The following is a 17766-nucleotide window of genomic DNA, read 5'->3' as shown; positions in this document are numbered from 1 at the left end:
TTATATGTGACTGCCATCATATTGCAGTTTGCACGTATCTCTTAGGTGTGACTGCCATCATATTGCAGTCTGCACGTATCTCTTATGTGTGACTGCCATCTACTGGTCACACTTATCATTTCACCATGTACCAAATAAAATAGCTTCGAGGTCGGTAAGCACAACTAAAATGATTCCGTACATTAGGCACACCGGGTTATAAGGCGCACTGTCGAGTTTTGAGAAAATAAAAGGATTTTAAGTGCGCCTTATTTTCCGAAAAATGTTACTCAAGTTTTTTGTTTATAATGTCTGTAGGTAAACACAAAGATTAGAGAAATCACTGAAAAGGAGCACAAAGTCAAGCACCACCTTCTAGAATCTCCGAGCCACCAAAAGGTAAACGGTCTTCTAACAAGGATTGTGTTTGTTTCTCCTTAACTACTTGACCCTTCTGTGTTTCTATTTTGAAAATGGATGCAGATCCAGTCCTATTAATCCAGACCTATTAATCTCTGTTCCCCGTCTATTCCTCCTTGCCTCTCTTATCCCTGCTAACTGGATAGTCTCCCTCCAAATGGTATTGGAAGCTAGTCCCTGTAAGTTGGAAGCCAGTCGCCCCCCTACATCCTCTCCCTTCCCTGCACGCATTGTCAGTGTTGATGTGCGCGCACCTGTGCTGCTTGTAGCCCAAGAGGAGAAACCTGACTGAGCCTTATTCTGTCTTTTAAACACATACAATTCTCCTCGAAGGTTATTCTGAGCTTTGTAACATGCTTTATGGCATTCCGTTATGTCAACAATATGCGCTGTCTCATTTCAAGCTGAAGTAAACTTGACGTTCTTGTTTTTGTACTCTCGTCTTTCAGAATCTTATGAAACCCATTGCAGAAATATCACAATTTCTATGAAGTGCATCTAAGTCCTGGGCAACCCCCTCACTGACCTCATTTGTCATCCTCCCCAATTGCACTCTTCACCATGCATATCCCTGCTAAAGATCAGCCTAATCACTTATGCATAACTGATGGGAATCATGAAAGGTTGTGTTGTGTATTAGGCCATGTCTTGAAGTGGAGTTGTGCTGAATAGATTCAACTATGTGGTTGCCAGGCTATGATTTTAGCCACCATTTGGAAGTAAAAACGTTATTTCCGTCAGTACAGGTCCCACTTTGTCGCATTTTTTCATCCCATCAGGCTGGAGTCGCTTTGTTTCTTGTTAGAATTAGTTTAAAAGTGAACATGGAAACAACTGCTTTAATGGACGGACTCTCTTCTTCTGCAGTTAAAGCAGGGGTGGCCACACTTTTTCTGCAGGCGAACTACTTTTCTATTGACCAAGTGGAGGGGATCATTCATATACTTATATCATTTATATGTATTTATTTATGAAAGAAACATTTTTGTTAACAAGTTAAAGATGTTTAATGATAATACAAGCATGTTTAACATTCCTTTCTTTCATGAAGACAAGAATATAAGTTGGTATGATTGTGATGACTTGCATTGATTGGAATCAGACAGTAGTGATGAAAATGTCCACATTTTCAAATGGAGGAGAAAAAAGTCCTCCTTTCTGTCCAATACCACATGAAAGTGTCCAGCTTCCATACTTCTTTTTATACACTTTACAAGAAATACATTGGCGACAAACTCCGTAGCTTGCTAGCTTGTGCACGCTAGCTTTCTGAGACTCTTATTTTGTTAGCGCAGGCAGGATGGCACAGCGCTTTTATTGTGAAGATAGGAACTGTGCAGTCAGTCTTTAGAATTTTAACGGCAGGTACGGCACGAGAGTCTGTTGAAATAAAAAGTGTTTCTCGCCTTCCTGTCGGTCATTTTTTTCTTAATAATGATCTGGCAGCAGCCAGCGTCATCTCACAAGACCCTCGGGTGCCGTGAATGTCAATCAAGTGACAAAAGTGACGTCTTGGTGAAGATTGATGTTCCCTCATTTTTAGGTCTATTTTTTTAATGCCTGGCTGGCGATCGACTTACACACTCTCCTCCATCCGCGTATTGGGCACCCCTGAGTTAAAAACTAAGATTTGACTTGCTGGAACTAATTTTTTCTTGCGGAAAAATTTTATATTTTTGCCTTGAATGCTCACCCTGAGTGTCTTTGTGTATTTCAAAAGATGGGCTAAAGTGTTCATCGGGATAGTTTGAAGCCAAGTAGATCTGTTATACTATACCAGGCATTGTCCAAAGTGCGGCCAGCAGCTTGTTTTTATTGGCCTGTGACACATTCTAAGGACAAAATAAAAACATTTTCGGATTAGAACATTACACACAAAAAATAGAATATGCAATTTTGGGAGAAATTGCATCTGAATGCTGAAATGCGCAAGCCGAACATAAATGCTAACAGTTAGAATGCGTCAAGTACCAAGTCATATGACTAGGAAGAGTATGTATGTAAAATTAGCTAAAACGTTAGAGTGCTAACAGTTAGCATGTATCAAGTACCACGTTACGTTATGACTCTGCGGTGTTTGGCTGTAAAAATTGGCTAAAAAGTTACCATGCTAATATTACAATACTCGAATAGCAATGTTAGCAGTAAGGGTGCACATAAAACTGATTCTCATGCAAATCGTGGGTCCAATTCATACTGATTCTAAATAGAATCATCATTTAAAAAATCTATTTAAGAAATAAAAATATACATTTTTTGGGCGGTGTGGAGTTTGCATGTTCTCTTCTTGACTGCGTGGGTTCCCTCCGGTTACTCTGGGTTCCTCCCACCTCCAAAGACATGCACCTGGGGATAGGCCCCTCCCACCTCCAAAGACATGCACCTGGGGATAGGTTGATTGGCAACACTAACTGGTCCCTAGTGTGTGAATGTTGTCTATCTGTGTTGGCCCTGTGATGAGGTGGCGACTTGTCCAGGGTGTACCCCGCCTTCCGCCCGAGTGCAGCTGGGATAGGCTCCAGCACCACCCGCCACCCCTAGAGGGACAAGCGGTAGAAAATGGATGGATGGTTGGAATTTAAAAATATATATTTTTGGGCTATCTCCATGCAACCAGAATGAGCTTTTCTAACCTACAGCCTATTTTGAAAAAGTTTTATTATAATTGTCATACCAAATAATACATTGCAAGAATTGGTTTGAATCGAAAATCGTGCTGAATCGATTCTGAATTTTATTGTGACCCCAGGCATCGGAATCATATCGACTCGTTAGGTTCCCAAAGATTCACACCTCTAGTTAGCAGGCTAACATTTAACATGTGTCAAGTAGTGCCAAGTCATATGACTCTGGGGTGTTCACCTGCTCAATTGGCTGAAAAAGTTAGCATATGAATGTTAGCAAGTGTCCAGTACTAATTTATATAAGTCTTTAGGTGTTCGGCTACATAATTGGCTAAAAAAATGTGCATGCTAATGTTAGTAATGCTGCCTGAGGCTGAGCCAATCTGTGGCCACGATACTGAACTGCGTGCTCTGATTATTTTGGTCTCCTCTTGTGGCCAATACTACTGCAGTATTGGTATTCTTTAGTTCTTTTAGCCATTTTTAAACTTAAAAATGCTTAATTTATGGCAAAATGATGTAGAATGTTTTGTTACCGATAACACAAAGCTAAGAAATGGATGTTGTGTTCAAATAGTTTAGCATATATTGTATTGGTTTTAGTATCTTTAATGTACAAAATGTATCAAATTGGCCCCTCCATCCTTCAGTTTTTATTTACGCGATCTTGTTCAAAAAAGTTTGCACATCCTTGTACTCTACCTATGAAATCTGATTTTCCATATTCTCAGTTTCCATCTGCTGTGCTGGTTGGTCTCACCTAACTCTGCTGGACTGCATCGCTATCCACCCTCTCACACAGCCTTGAGGAGGACTGACCATCCGCTCTTTATTCACTGCTCTAACACCTCCATCTCACCATCAGTAACCTGCTCTTCAGGGTTCTCCCTAACCTAACTCTACTAGTCCTTCAGCTACTACCTCCATCTTGGAGACATAAATGAACTTGAATTCCAGTCCTAATGGATAAAAGAAATACTTGGATATTGTGCTGTGAACTTCCTAGGGAGAACCTTGAATGGAACATGTAGTTCCATAAACAACTCAAGTGAAATATTCTTGGGTCATCCGTGCTTTGACTAGGTCATGATTTTCACTTTTTGGCTCTAGTTATTGTTTTTTGGATGTTTTGTTTCCTTTAGTAGTATTGTGTTTTCTTCCTTTAAGAAGATGATTTGATGTTATTTTCTTGGTCTTGCGGTCAGGTACGATATCGTCGGGAGCATGCCTCTGGGCGCCATTTACCCTTCTTCCCACTGCTGGAAGATTTGATGAGAGATGTTTGCGACGGAGCTGCGTTGCTCTCAGTTGTCCACTACTACTGCCCAGATCTCATGAAGCTGGAGGGTAAAGCTGTGCATGAGTATAAACACACACATACCTTTCTAATCCAGGACTTTTGTTGTCCTGCTAATTGACAATTACTCCCAACACAGTCATTGAGTCGTGTCCTTATCTGATTTGCTCTCTTCCTTTGGTTCAGATATTTGCCTGAAGGAAGTTCCCTCCATTGCTGATAGCCTGTACAACATCCAGCTGCTCAGAGAGTTTGCAAACGAGTATCTGAATAAAAGTTTCTATCTGACAACAGAGGACATACTCTACTCCCCTATCGTGCTCAAGGTACAATGACTCACTTCTGGTTTCCATATTCAGGGTTTTTTTAATTTATATTAGTAGTAGGGTTGTCTTGATACCAATATTTTGGTACCTGTGCCAAAATGTATTTCGATACTTTTCTAAATAAAGGGGACCAACATTTTTTTATTATTGGCTTTTTTTAAACAAAAAATCTTAGGGTACATGAAACATATGTTTATTATTGTAATTTAGTCCTTAAATAAAATAGTGAACATACTAGACAACTTGTCTTTTAGTAGTAAGTAAACAAACAAAGACTCCTAATTAGTCTGCTGACGTATGCAGTAACATATTGTCATTTATCATTCTATTATTTTGTCAACATTATGAGGGACAAACTGTAAAAATTGATTATTAATCTACTAGTTTATTTACTGTTAATATCTGCTTCTTTTCTGTTTTAACATGTTCTATCTACACTTCTGTTAAAATGTAATAATCACTTATTCTGCTCTTCTTTGATACTTGACATTAGTTTTGGATGATACCACACATTTAGGTATCGATCCGATACCAAGTAGTTACAGGATCATACATTGGTCATATTCAAAGTCCTCATGTGTCCAGGGACATACTTACTGAGTTTATAAACATATTATGAATTGAAAAAAAAGAAAAGAAAAAAGATTTTGTGACGATAAAAAATGTCGATGTAATCATAGTAGTATCAACTAGATACGCTCTTGTACTTGATATCATTACAGTGGATGTCAGGTGTAGATCTACTCATGGCATTTGTTTACATTCAGAAGCGTTTGCTTTTGTTATCGGTGATGCCGGTGAGCTATTGTATCCTCCTAGGGTGTGTAGTGAAGCATGTTTAGCTATTCCTCGTCCTCCAGTGATAATGATACATGTAAGAAACTTACTTTATTTGTCGCCATGGAGGCCAGGATTAGTGATTTAGATTTGCTAGTTAGCCGCTAACTAGCAAGTCATGTCTTAAAGCACCTCTTCCTGAGGGTGTTTCAGTGTTATAACTTCACCTTTATCTTTAGTTTTTAAGCCAAAATGCGTCCGTTCTCCCTTTTCTGTCTACACACTGTGTCTGCTTGTAAGTACTCCGTGTGCGCGCGCTGCCGAACATGCTCCTCTGCTCGTAAAACCAACAATGTCATGACAACGCGTCAGTGAGCATTCAGTGGAGCACATGTAAACGATATCAGATATGCACACTGTGGCCACACCTGCATCACACCTTTCCCAAAGCTGACTTAATAACAAGTTAAATGTTTTATTTTAATAATCAAATGACAGCAGTCATTTTCATTACATCTTTTTCTAATATAAGTGATTTGGCCCACTTAAATGAATATAACAAATACAATATTGTTTGTCATGAGCTGTGTGCTATAGTGTTTTATGTCGAAGTGGGGGTCCAGCTTTGGAAATAATGTGTACCCCTTTCAGAGATCACATTTACAGTCATGTTTAAAAGTGTACATACACTTGTAAAGAACATAATGTCATGGCTGTCCTGAGTTTCCAAGAATTTCTACAACTCTTATTTTTTTGTGATAGAGTGATTGGAGCACATACTTGTTGGTCACAAAAACATTCATGAAGTTTGGTTCTTTTATGAGTTTATTATGGGTCTACTTAAAATGTGAGCAAATCTGCTGGGTCAAAAGTATACATACAGCAATGTTAATATTTGCTTACATGTCCCTTGGCAAGTTTCACTGCAATAAGGCGCTTTTGGTAGCCATCCACAAGCTTCTGGCAAGCTTCTGATTGAATTTTTGACCACTCCTCTTGACCAAATTGTCGCAGTTCAGCTAAATTTGTTGGTTTTCTGACATGGACTTGTTTCATATTTTTCTTACAGTGTACGGAAAAATATATAACAATAGATAATTGTGTAATGAAGCAATTTAGAATGTATATATTATTCACCATTACAAGTGGCCCTCTGAGGGCAGCCATAACTGTGACGTGGCCCCCAAAGAAAACGAGTTTGACACACCTGCCATAGAAGGACGGTTGATGAAGCGCTGTAGCAGTGGTCATGAGATCACTTCAAACTGACACGGGGCGGTATAGCTCGGTTGGTAGAGCGGCCGTGCCAGCAACTTGAGGGTTGCAGGTTCGATCCCCGCTTCCGCCATCCTAGTCACTGCTGTTGTGTCCTTGGGCAAGACACTTTACCCACCTGCTCCCAGTGCCACCCACACTGGTTTAAATGTAACTTAGATATTGGGTTTCACAATGTAAAGCGCTTTGAGTCACTTGAGAAAAAGCGCTATATAAATGTAATTCACTTCACTGCACACTAACTCTTATTAGTGTGTGGAGAAGGACATATTGTTGTGTTGCAAACTTTTGTGTGGGGTTGCTTCCTTATTTGTGATTATTCCAAGCTGGTTATCAGATCCAACTCATGTCTTTTTTGTATGTGTTGCAGTGGTACTTGAAGTAAATGTGACAGCGTGTCATAATTAAGACGTTCAGCTTGATAGCCGTAGTATTTGTCCAGAATCTTAACGGTCCTCCTCAGAACTGGTACCAAAAAATAACGGTACTCGGTATACATCCCTATGTATCAGTAATAATTCTGGGTACTCTCTTTGCAGCACAATGTGATGGTGTTCATCGCTGAACTCTTCTGGTGGTTTGAGACAGTCAAGCCAGAATTTGTCCTTCCCAGAGACCTACAAGAGTCAAAAGACGGTTTGCTCATTTGCTGCATAGAAAAATGCTTCCTGTTTGTACGGAGCCAACCTTTATTTTATAATATTTATCCCTGTAGCTCGAGCCATCGCTCAGCCGAAGGCTTCTCGTCCATCAGTGCCCATCTCCAACGCCACCAAACGCAGCTTCCTGACCAGTCCTGGTGAAAACCAGAGCAGCCCTGAAATCTGTCACAGGTAAGCTATACCATTCCTCATTTGTTAAATTATAGGAAGTAATTGCAATTTGTTGTTTTTAGTAGAGGCGGCCCGTCGTTCAGTCCTTCCCACCCACTTTTGCCTTTGCGTCAGAGGCAACAAAAGCATCAAGGAGATGATAGTGCTGGTAAAATCTCATCAAATCTACATCCTCTGTATATCACATTTAAGATGAATATTGTTGCCTTCAAGGTCTAAGGAACCGCTCCAACTCCTTGACACAGATGGACAGGCAGGCCCGAGGTTCTGTTGTCGCTTGGCCCGACAAAAGACAGAGGTAAATGTCAAGCATTATACAAAACCAAAAGCAGTGAAGTTGTCACGTTGTGTAAATGGTAAATAAAAAGAGAATATAATGAGTTGCAAATCCATTTCAACTTATATTCAATTGAATAGACTGCAAAGACAAGATATTTAATGTTCCAACTGAAAAACTTCCTTTTTAAAAACTTAGAATATAATGGCAGCAACACATTGCAAAAAAGTTGTCACAGGGGCATTGTTACCACTGTGTTACATGGCCTTTCCTTTTAACAACACTCAGTAAAGGTTTGGGAACTGAGGAGACACATTTTTGAAGTGGAATTATTTCCCATTCTTGCTTGATGTACAGCTTAAGTTGTTCAACAGTCTCCCTTCTGCTATTTTAGCCTTCATATTGCACCACACATTTTCAATGGGAGACAGGTCTGGACTACAGGCAGACCAGTCTAGTACCCGCACTCTTTTACTATGAAGCCACGCTGTTGTAACACCTGGCTTGGCATTGGCTTGCTGAAATAAGCAGGGGCGTCCATGATAACAATATATGTTGCTCCAAAACCTGTATGTACCTTTCAGCATTAATGGTGCCTTCACACATGTGTAAGTTACCCATGCCTTGGGCACTAATACACCCCCATACCATCACAGATGCTGCCTTTTACACTTTGCGCCTATAAGTGAAGGGAAGTGAATTATATTTATATAGCGCTTTTCTCTAGTCACTCTCTTTACATAGTGAAACCCAATATTTAAGTTACATTTAAACCAATGTGGGTGGCACCGGGAGCAGGTGGGTAAAGTGTCTTGCCCAAGGACACAACGGCAGTGACTAGGATGGCAGAAGCTGGGATCGAACCTGGAACCTTCAAGTTGCTGGCACGGCCACCAATGACGTGCAGTCAGGGGAGGCAGGTGAGGCGGGGCCTCACGTGTCATTATGGAAAGAAAAAAAATGTAAAAAGAAAAAAAAATAGTTAAATTGTGATTATACTATAAAGTTATTTTCCTTTAACTTCACCAGTTTTAGATTATTTTTATTCAAAATCGCTGAATTTTCACATTTACCGTTCAAATACTGAGAAGAGACTTGCGGTGATCAGCAGCCAGTTGAGCCTCACCATGGATTGCGCAATGACTTGGCTAACTGCTGGCCTGCTGTGCAGTGAGACCGTATTGCTATATGAATTATATTATACATTTCCATAGTTTAGTTAGCTGAGGTATATAATGTACAGTGTATTTTGTCAACAACTGTGTTAAGTATTTCTTGTGCTGAGCAATCATAAAACGGCTGCGAAGACGCACTGGCTGAGGCTCGCAGTAATCCCGCCTCATGGTGGTAGAGGGCGCTAGTGATCCCAGGGATCATTTTTGCGACTACTCTGTTGCAGAATAAGTGACAACAAGCAGCAACAGTTAGCGATCGTTTATTTTTTCCTCTCGCCTGGACTTTTAACATGGAGGATTACATATCTAAAATAAAACAGTTTTCTAAACTGGAATTTCAATCGAAGCAGGAGGTAATACTTAAAGGAAGATCTCCATCGAGACAGAGAGACTTTTAAAACTGAAGAAAGATAAGGAAGACTTCTATAAACAAGTTATCAATGCTTTTGTTCAGAAGGAGCGGCGCATGGACTTCATTTAAAAATAAAGGTAAGACCATAATAACGTTTTTTTTTATTAAATGTGCTTTTTTGTGTGCTACAGTTTGTATGTGTAAAGTTAAAGTTAAGTTAAAGTACCGGTACCAATGATTGTCACACACACTAGGTGTGGTGAAATTTGTCCTCTGCATTTGACCCATCCCCTTGATCACCCCCTGGGAGGTGAGGGGAGCAGTGGGCAGCAGCGGCGCCACGCCCGGGAATCATTTTTGGTGATTTAACCCCCAATTCCAACCCTTGATGCTGAGTGCCAAGCAGGGAAGAATGCTGGTATGAGCTTTTAAACATAACCCGTTAACTGCTGCCAATCAAATGGTGAATAAGATACTCTTTAGGGTTCATATGTTTGTAAATCTGACTGTGATGAAGTCAGTGCCTCACCAGCCATGAACCTCACCGCACGTCACTGACGGCCACTTTACCAACCAAGCTATACCGCCTGTAACAGTTCGGATGGTTCTTTTCCTCTTTGGGCCGGAGGACACGACGTCCACAGTTTCCAAAAACCATTTGAAAGGTGGAATCGTCAGACCACAGAACACTTTTTCACTTTGCATCAGTCCATCTTAGATGAGCTCGGGCCCAGCGAAGCCGGCGGCGTTTCTGGGTGTTGTTGATAAATGGCTTTTGCTTTGCATAGTAGAGTTATAACTTGCACTTACAGATGTAGTGGCGAACTGTAGTTACTGACAGTGGTTTTCTGAAGTGTTCCTGAGCTCATGTGGTGATATCCTTTATACAATGATGTTGCTTTTTGATGCAGTACTGCCTGAGGGATCGAAGGTCACGGGCATGCTGCTTACGTGCAGTTATTTCTCCAGATTCTCTGAACCTTTTGATATTACAGACCATAGATGGTGAAATCCCTAAATTGCTTGCAATAGTTTGTCGAAAAGTTTAAGAACAACATTTCTCAACAATTTGCTCAGGCATTTGTTGACAAAGTGGTGACCCTTGCCCCATCCTTGTTTGTGAATGACTGAGCATTTCATTGAAGCTGCTTTTATACCCAATCATGGCACCCACCTGTTCCCAATTAGCCTGTTCAGCTGTGAGATGTTCCAAATAAGTGTTTGATGAGCATTATGGGTGCATGATGAGATATATTTATCTGTACAGTAACCTATTTATTTATTTAAATATGCACCTTATTGCTTTTTCATCCTGCACGACCATGAGCTAATGTAACAAAATTTTGTTCTTATCTGTACTGTAAAGTTCAAATTTTAATGACAATAAAAAGGAAGTCTAAGTCTAATTCCTCAACTTTCTCACTCTTTTTTGCCACTTGTGCCAGCTTTTTTGAAACATGTTGCAGGCATCAAATTCCAAATGAGCTAATATTTGCAGAAAATAACGAAGTTTCTCAGTGTGAACGTTAAATATCTTGTCTTTGCAGTCTATTCAATTGAATATAAGTTGAAAAGGATTTGTAAATATTTAATTCTCTTTTTAATTACCATTTACACAACGTGACAACTTCACTGCTTTTGGGTTTTGTAAATCATTACTCTCAAAAAGCTAACAACCAAGAAGTTTGTGTCCTTATCTTACTCGTTGTTTCTCCAGACCAGTGTCCACGCTGAGCCCCTTCATGTGCCAATCAGCCGCAGACAGCGACGCCGACGTTGCCTCTGGCGACAGTGTTAGCTTGGCCCGCTCAATAAGCAAAGACAGCCTAGCGTCCAACGTCATCAACGTCACGCCTAAGCACCTGACTTCTCTCCACCAGTCCTCGCTGGCTCAGATGCGCAGGGTTAATGGTCACAGCCTGTTGGGAAAGGTCAACCTTGACCATGAAGAAGAATCTCTGGTGGCAGTTGCTAGGATGGAGTCTGCTTCCGTCGTAAAGCAGCATGATGGAAGCCAAGTGGCTGCCGGAGTAGAACCTGAGTCAAAGTCCAAACTGGCACCGGAAGGGTTTTATCTGGAACCGCTGATGCCTGCTGTACTGAAACCAGCTAAAGAGAAGTCTGTGTGTCTAAACAAGGAGCAGGAGAGTGGAGAGGGGCCCTGTCCCCCAGGAAGGGGTGTCTTATGCCAAGGAGATGGATCTCCTTCTGTAGTTACTCGAAAAGCTCCCCTCGCCCTTAACCGAACCTTTACCTCTATGGATGAGGAGGCTATCTTGTTAGAGGAGCCTCCCCAGGTTGAGGCTGGTTTTAGGCCCATTGCCACCAGCAGTGTGGACTCTTCATCGAAGGAGCCCGGTGGCGGCTTCTACCTCCATTCCGACTCTAAAGAGACAACACCTAGCCAAAGCTTTGAAGCAGACTTGGACGACCTGGATGAGGAAGACGAGGATTTGGATGAGGCTCTCACCACAAAAGACCTCGCTTGGCCTAGAAAAGGCTTTATTGAGGACAATGAGGAGGAATCGGCCAAACTCCAGGAAGACATGAATGTCAAAGAGCACGAGGACAAAGACATAAATGGCTGCAGTGGTCGCTCCAGCCCTTGCCTTAGCGCTTACTCCCAGGCCAGCAGTGTGGCCAGCGGAAGTGTGCGCATGACCTCCTTCGCTGAGCGTAAAGCCCAGCAGCAGCGCTTAGGCAGCAACCATGACCTGCGCTCCAGTGCCTCCAGCTCACAAAGGACCACGCCGGATGGATCGGAGAGCAGTGGGCCGTTGGGCTCTTCATGGAGGCTCAAAAGAGACCAGAGTCCCTCGTCGCCTTTGGGAGGTTGCAGTCGTGACGGTAGCGGCGGTACCAACGTTCTTGCATCCGAAATTATCCAGCTTCGTATGCAATTGGAGGAGAAGCGGCGTGCCATTGAGCATCAGAAGAAAAAGATGGAAGTTCTGTCAGCCCGGCAGAGGCAGAAGCTGGGTAAGGCTGCCTTCCTGCATATAGTGAAGAAAGGTGGCGGTAAGGGCGGTACATTGCCCAGTCCACTTAAAGCTGATCCTTCCAGAGACGAGCTCAAGGTAGAAAAAGTAACATCGGCTAAGGATGATATGTATGTTGATGCCCTGAGAGGGGACAAAGAAGTTGAGGGAACCACGCCCTCCGGTGCCTTAGAAGAAGACAAGAAGGGAAACAATGGTAGCTTGCCCCAAGAAGACGAGTTGGACCTCAATGAGTGCAACCGCACCATGGAACTGCTGCATGAAGCCATTGGCAACATCCAGCAGCAGATGACGCAACTTTCCCTTCAGCAGGAGAAGATGATGAAGCAAAACATGCAGTCTCCTCCTGCTGCTACTCCTCAGTCCCTCACAGCCGACAAAAACGCTGACCGCAAGGCCGGTTTTCACTACGTGGAGCACCTCTCCAGCACCGGCTCCGTTCCCACGAGGAAACCACCCAAACTGACCTCAGGCCGAAGTGGCAGATCCAAACCGTCTGAGTTGAAAATAAGCAAGGAGCAAAGCCGACACAGCTCCAGGACCTTGACCCCCTCTCATGGCGGAGCAGAGACACACTCACGGCAGGCAGCTGGGGGCAGGTCCCCCAAGAACGAGCAACCCGACACTCACAGCCCCAGAAACACTGCAGTGGGAGAGATGATTGGCACAGCAGACTCTCGGAGTACTGCCTTTAGGCTTCACGACGAGGCTAACGTGCGACTTCCGACCCGAGTGGACCTGACTGCTCTGCCTCCTCCAGAAGTGTCCTTTGACGGCTGCCTGTCCAGCACCCTGGGAGAGTCACAGCTCAACTCCTCAGACAGCTCGGGTAAAGAGAACCGAGCATCAGAGGAAGCGCAGCGCAGCAAAGCTCACTTGATCGAGGTGGATATGTCAGGGCTGAAGGACCCCGAAGAAGAGGAAGCTGAATGCGATGGAGAGCAGAAATCAGTCCTGGGCTTCTTCTTCAAGGTACTTGACCAATTTCTTCATGGTACTTTTTACCAACCACAGTTGGAGCTCTAGAATTTTATATCACCTCAGATCAGACTATTGCCACACAAACCTGGGGGACAAGTTAGATTCATAATCAGGGATTTATGTGCAGAGGTTTTATATTAACCACATTAAAATGTTGCTTGTAGGAATTGAACAAGTCAAGACGTGCATGTGATTCAAAATACTGTTTAATTTGAGCAAGCGGAAACATTTTGGTCGTCAGCCATGCATTTTTAAATGTAAATGTATTTTGGCCTTGTAACATGCATGGTTGGTCACATTTTGCCTCAAAATTATTTTTCAATTTGTGGTCACACTTGGATATTGTCAGGTGCAATGTGTTTGGCAAATTAATTTTCAAAAGGGATTAATCATAGTTACCGTACTCATTAACTTTCCCAAAAAAGTAATTGAATTACGAACAGACATACTCGCTAATAAATGTAATAAATTACTAGGTAAAGTAATTAATGTGTTACTTAAAAAAATCAAATATCTGGCATATGCAGTTGATGGATGTTTCATGAGAGCAGAGTGTGTGTCTTTAAAAGGCGGTGCCTGTTGCTCAACGGCGACAGGCCGCATGAATGTGCAATGATAGCTGTAGTCTCCTTGTCCACAAACGGGGTATTGTAGGATTGCAAGCTTTGGCACTTCAATCATTGATTTGTTGTTCATTATTACCCTGTAGTATTAGTGTTTTTGTGTCTGTACTTACATGTTGTGTGTTGTTTGCTGTGTGATGTTGCCTCCTTTTTAATACCAAGTGTAATTTAGTGTGGTGCTGGTTGTTGCTTGCATTAGTAAACATATTGAACTGTCTTGTCGACATACAACCACATCAGAAGTGGCGTGCCGCATTACATCAAACGCATCGGTAACGTTCGTTAAAATATTTTCCTTTTGGCTTCTCATTAGCTCAAAACACATGAAAGAAAACCCTCATAGGAAGGTTTTTCTACTGCTTTAGAATGTATTTTTCTGCTAAACATTGGAGAAGAGCATCTCTAGTTTTGTGTGCACACAAATATAATTTAATATAGACAATAACTGTCCTACCATGTTTTAATGACAGTGCTGTCAATCAATAAAAAAATATTTAATTAGGATTAATAACATTTTGTCCATAGTTAAGTTGTCATTATTGTGGATACCAGTTTTTTTTCAATCTGAAATACACGTACCTAGGGCTGGGCGATATATCGATATACTCGATATATCGCGGTTTTGTCTCTGTGCGATATAGAAAATGACTATATCGTGTGCGATATAGAAAATGACTACATCGTAATATTCGAGTATACGTTCTCACGCAGTTGCTTTTAGCTGCTGGCATTACACTACAGGCTCTTCCCACTCCTTCTTGTGTCTCCTTCTCAGCAGCAAGCGCACCTTCTTACATATGTCACATACTGTCACGTCATACGTCACATACGTATAGGCCCTCGCGGAGCAGAGAGGTAGCAGCATGGGTAACGTTAGCTGTGATGCTAGCGGAGTGGTGCGAGCGGTAGTACGAGTGAAAGAAGGTGCGAATCTGTTAACAAATGAAGGAAGAATTAATTCCCAAGAAAATCAGCAGGGGGTCGGTCCATCGTCTGGCGGTGGTTTGGCTTCAAGTGGGAATATGTTGAACAGACAACCGTAATTTGTCAAGTGTGGGGCAAAAGTGTTGCTACAAAAAGTAGCATTACTGCTAATATGTAGCATCATTTGAAAAGTCACCTGCTCGAGAATGAGGAGTGCTTACTCCGCATGTTAACATCTCCATTCGGTTTTTGATTGATTGATTAAAACTTTTATTAGTAGATTGCACAGTTCAGTACATATTCCGTACAAATGACCACTAAATGGTAACACCCGAATAAGTTTTTCAACTTGTTTAAGTCGGGGTCCACGTAAATCAATTCATGGTAACGTAAATCAATTCATGGCCACACCATCAAAATGCAGAGGCAAACATTTCCAGATCAACACCGTATGGAAAAACTAGTCAACAACAAAAGGAGATAATGTCCGCAGTAACCTACCACATAGCGAAGGACATACACTATTTGATTTCCTATTATGCAGCTCATTTTTATTTGAGGTATATCTTGTGTGACATCATGCACAAAAATGCACTTTTTGTTCTGTACAGAAAGTACACAGAAAGTGCACTTTAATTTAGTGTTGTTCTGATACCGTATGTCATCTTAGTGACACGCACTAAAGTGCACTAATAGCTTGTTTTAAAATGTCTCTGACAATCTTGCACTTTCTGTTTTGGAAATGACATGAATGTTTGTGCCACTACTTAATAACTGTTTAATAAATACACTTTTGGTCAATTCACTTAGTTGTGATTTCCCTCTCTGCATGAAAGTTTAAAATGAGCATATATTAATGCAGTATGAAGAAGAATGTTTTAATGTAGACACATAGAATCCTCATACTGCTGTGATTATATGCATCAAGTGTTCATTCAAGGCGAAGGCAAAATATCCAGATATATATCGTGTATCGCGATATGGCCTAAAATATCGAGATATTAAAAAAAAGCCATATCGCCCAGCCCCACATGTACCATAAACAGATCATAAATTTTTAATACTATCAACATAGAACTGGATAATAGGGTCGCTAAAAAAAAGATCGATTTACATCCAATTTGCAATTCTTATCTATTCCAATTTTAAATTGATACATAATTTTCCGAATCATACATCAGCAGTCAAGAAGAGCTTTTTTGACATGTATTGAAGAGGTTTCATTATCTTTTTTTTTTAATTCCAAATAATATTGTGAGAACCGGTTTGAATCGAGGATAGACTCTGAATCTAAACGTCACCCCAGGAATCGGAATCGAATTGTGAGTTGTTGTAAGATGTTTGCTTGATGCAAATGTTTGTTTGTTAAACATTGTTTTTTTTTTAAACATCTGAACACAAAATTAGGGATGGAACGATGTAAAAATAATTGTTATCACCGTGTTGTTGAACGTGCTCAAAAAGTACTCCTACACACATAACCAAGTTTTATGTTCAACAAAATACAGTAAATAGCCACAATATACTTTATTGGCAGAATAAATGTTATATAGAGCCAAATTATTTCTATTTGAGTATTTAATATATTTATCTTATTTTTTATTGTGTAAAAGTTTTTTTTTAATGCTGAAGAAAATAATTTGTGTTGGTTGTTGGACGTTGTGCAAATTCACTTCCTGTCATATTTCTTCAAGTAACAATCGTTCTCTGTGTTGGAGAGCACAGCCTGTTTGTTTAATGCACACAGTTGAGTAGCTTAGTTTTCAGACAGTTATGTGTTTTATACACGTTTAGATTGGGGAATGTTGTCTTTTAATGGAGAAAGACGTTAACGCCTCTTGTTTTCATGATACCATTTAAGCTAGGTCGCGCTAGCTTGCTATGAGCAGTGTCGCCGGTCCGTGACTTTATCAAAGTGTTATCAATCACAATACTAACCGTGGGAAGTTTTATCACACATAATCATTATTCCGTTTATTGGTACATCCCTACACAAAATGAAAACAAACTCTCTCTTACAGACATAATATCTGACACTTGCTTACCACTTGTGACACAGACTAATTTTAAAAAGAAACCTTCTATAATTGACACCAAAAAGTCTTTGGCTCAGCTGAGTGTGTGGTGGTCTTGGCAGTTACAGGCAGTCTTTAGTTCTCTACAGTGTTGCTCGTTTGCTACATTGAAGCTGTTGTGTGTTGGTTGTAGTTGTCCTATGTGGGTTTTCTGGAGTTTTCTGTCTTTTTCGTGGGGGAGCGGGTTTCTGCATCGGCTGACACTGTGCTTGCTCCGATGATGACTCCACTCACAGCGGCAGTGAATAGAAATATCGTATTTCGATTGCACTTCTGATTAGATGCTGAACTGCATTTCCTTGCATAGTTCTGAAAAGTTAAATGACAATAAAATTGAATCTAATCTAATTTTGCGGATTATAGAGCACACCGGTATATAAGCCGCACCCACTAAACTTATTAAGGCAAATGTGTTTTTTTATGTATTAGCTGCACCGGACTATAAGCTGCAGATATATACGTTGTGAAATTAGTTTTTTACACAGAAAGATTTTGTCAATGTTTATTTAAATATTTTAATTGTTTCCAAACGGTGTCTGTAACACGGCAGTAAAACGGCTGATCAAAAAAACACTAGGTGTTGTTAGAGAAGAACAAAGCTTGTTTATTAGACTTTATTTTCATTAGCCAAACTGCTTTGTGTTTTATGTTGATATCAAAAAGTAAACACCATGTTTTTTTACATTACTTGTGGGTTTTTTTTTTTTCAATTCAAAGTTATTACTTTAAAAACCACTCAAGTGACATAGCATTTTTGTTAATGTTTTATTGTGTATAGTTAATTCCTCTACGACATATTTCTGCTCAAACTCTTAATGGATCTGTCCCG

General features: G+C 40.9%; 1 protein-coding gene across 2 annotated transcripts in view; it reads left to right on the top strand.

The window, feature by feature from the left end:
* Positions 1-17766, top strand: part of LOC133620349 (calmodulin-regulated spectrin-associated protein 1-B-like) — a 76655-nt gene that overhangs the window by 46003 nt on the left and 12886 nt on the right. The window contains exons 5-12 of one of the 2 annotated variants that reach the window (XM_061981783.1): positions 298-378; positions 4229-4370; positions 4507-4646; positions 7238-7334; positions 7414-7531; positions 7597-7679; positions 7745-7829; positions 11053-13306. In XM_061981783.1, the coding sequence (XP_061837767.1) occupies positions 298-378; positions 4229-4370; positions 4507-4646; positions 7238-7334; positions 7414-7531; positions 7597-7679; positions 7745-7829; positions 11053-13306 (3000 nt within the window). Of the gene's footprint in view, positions 1-297; positions 379-4228; positions 4371-4506; positions 4647-7237; positions 7335-7413; positions 7532-7593; positions 7680-7744; positions 7830-11052; positions 13307-17766 lie in introns of both variants that reach the window. The other variant, XM_061981782.1, reaches the window with a different exon arrangement.

The sequence above is a fragment of the Nerophis lumbriciformis genome, linkage group LG24 (genome assembly GCF_033978685.3).
Source record: "Nerophis lumbriciformis linkage group LG24, RoL_Nlum_v2.1, whole genome shotgun sequence".
Classification (NCBI taxonomy): Eukaryota; Metazoa; Chordata; class Actinopteri; order Syngnathiformes; family Syngnathidae; genus Nerophis; species Nerophis lumbriciformis.
Note: the sequence above shows the minus strand (reverse complement) of the source record. Positions and strands in the feature narration are given on the sequence as shown.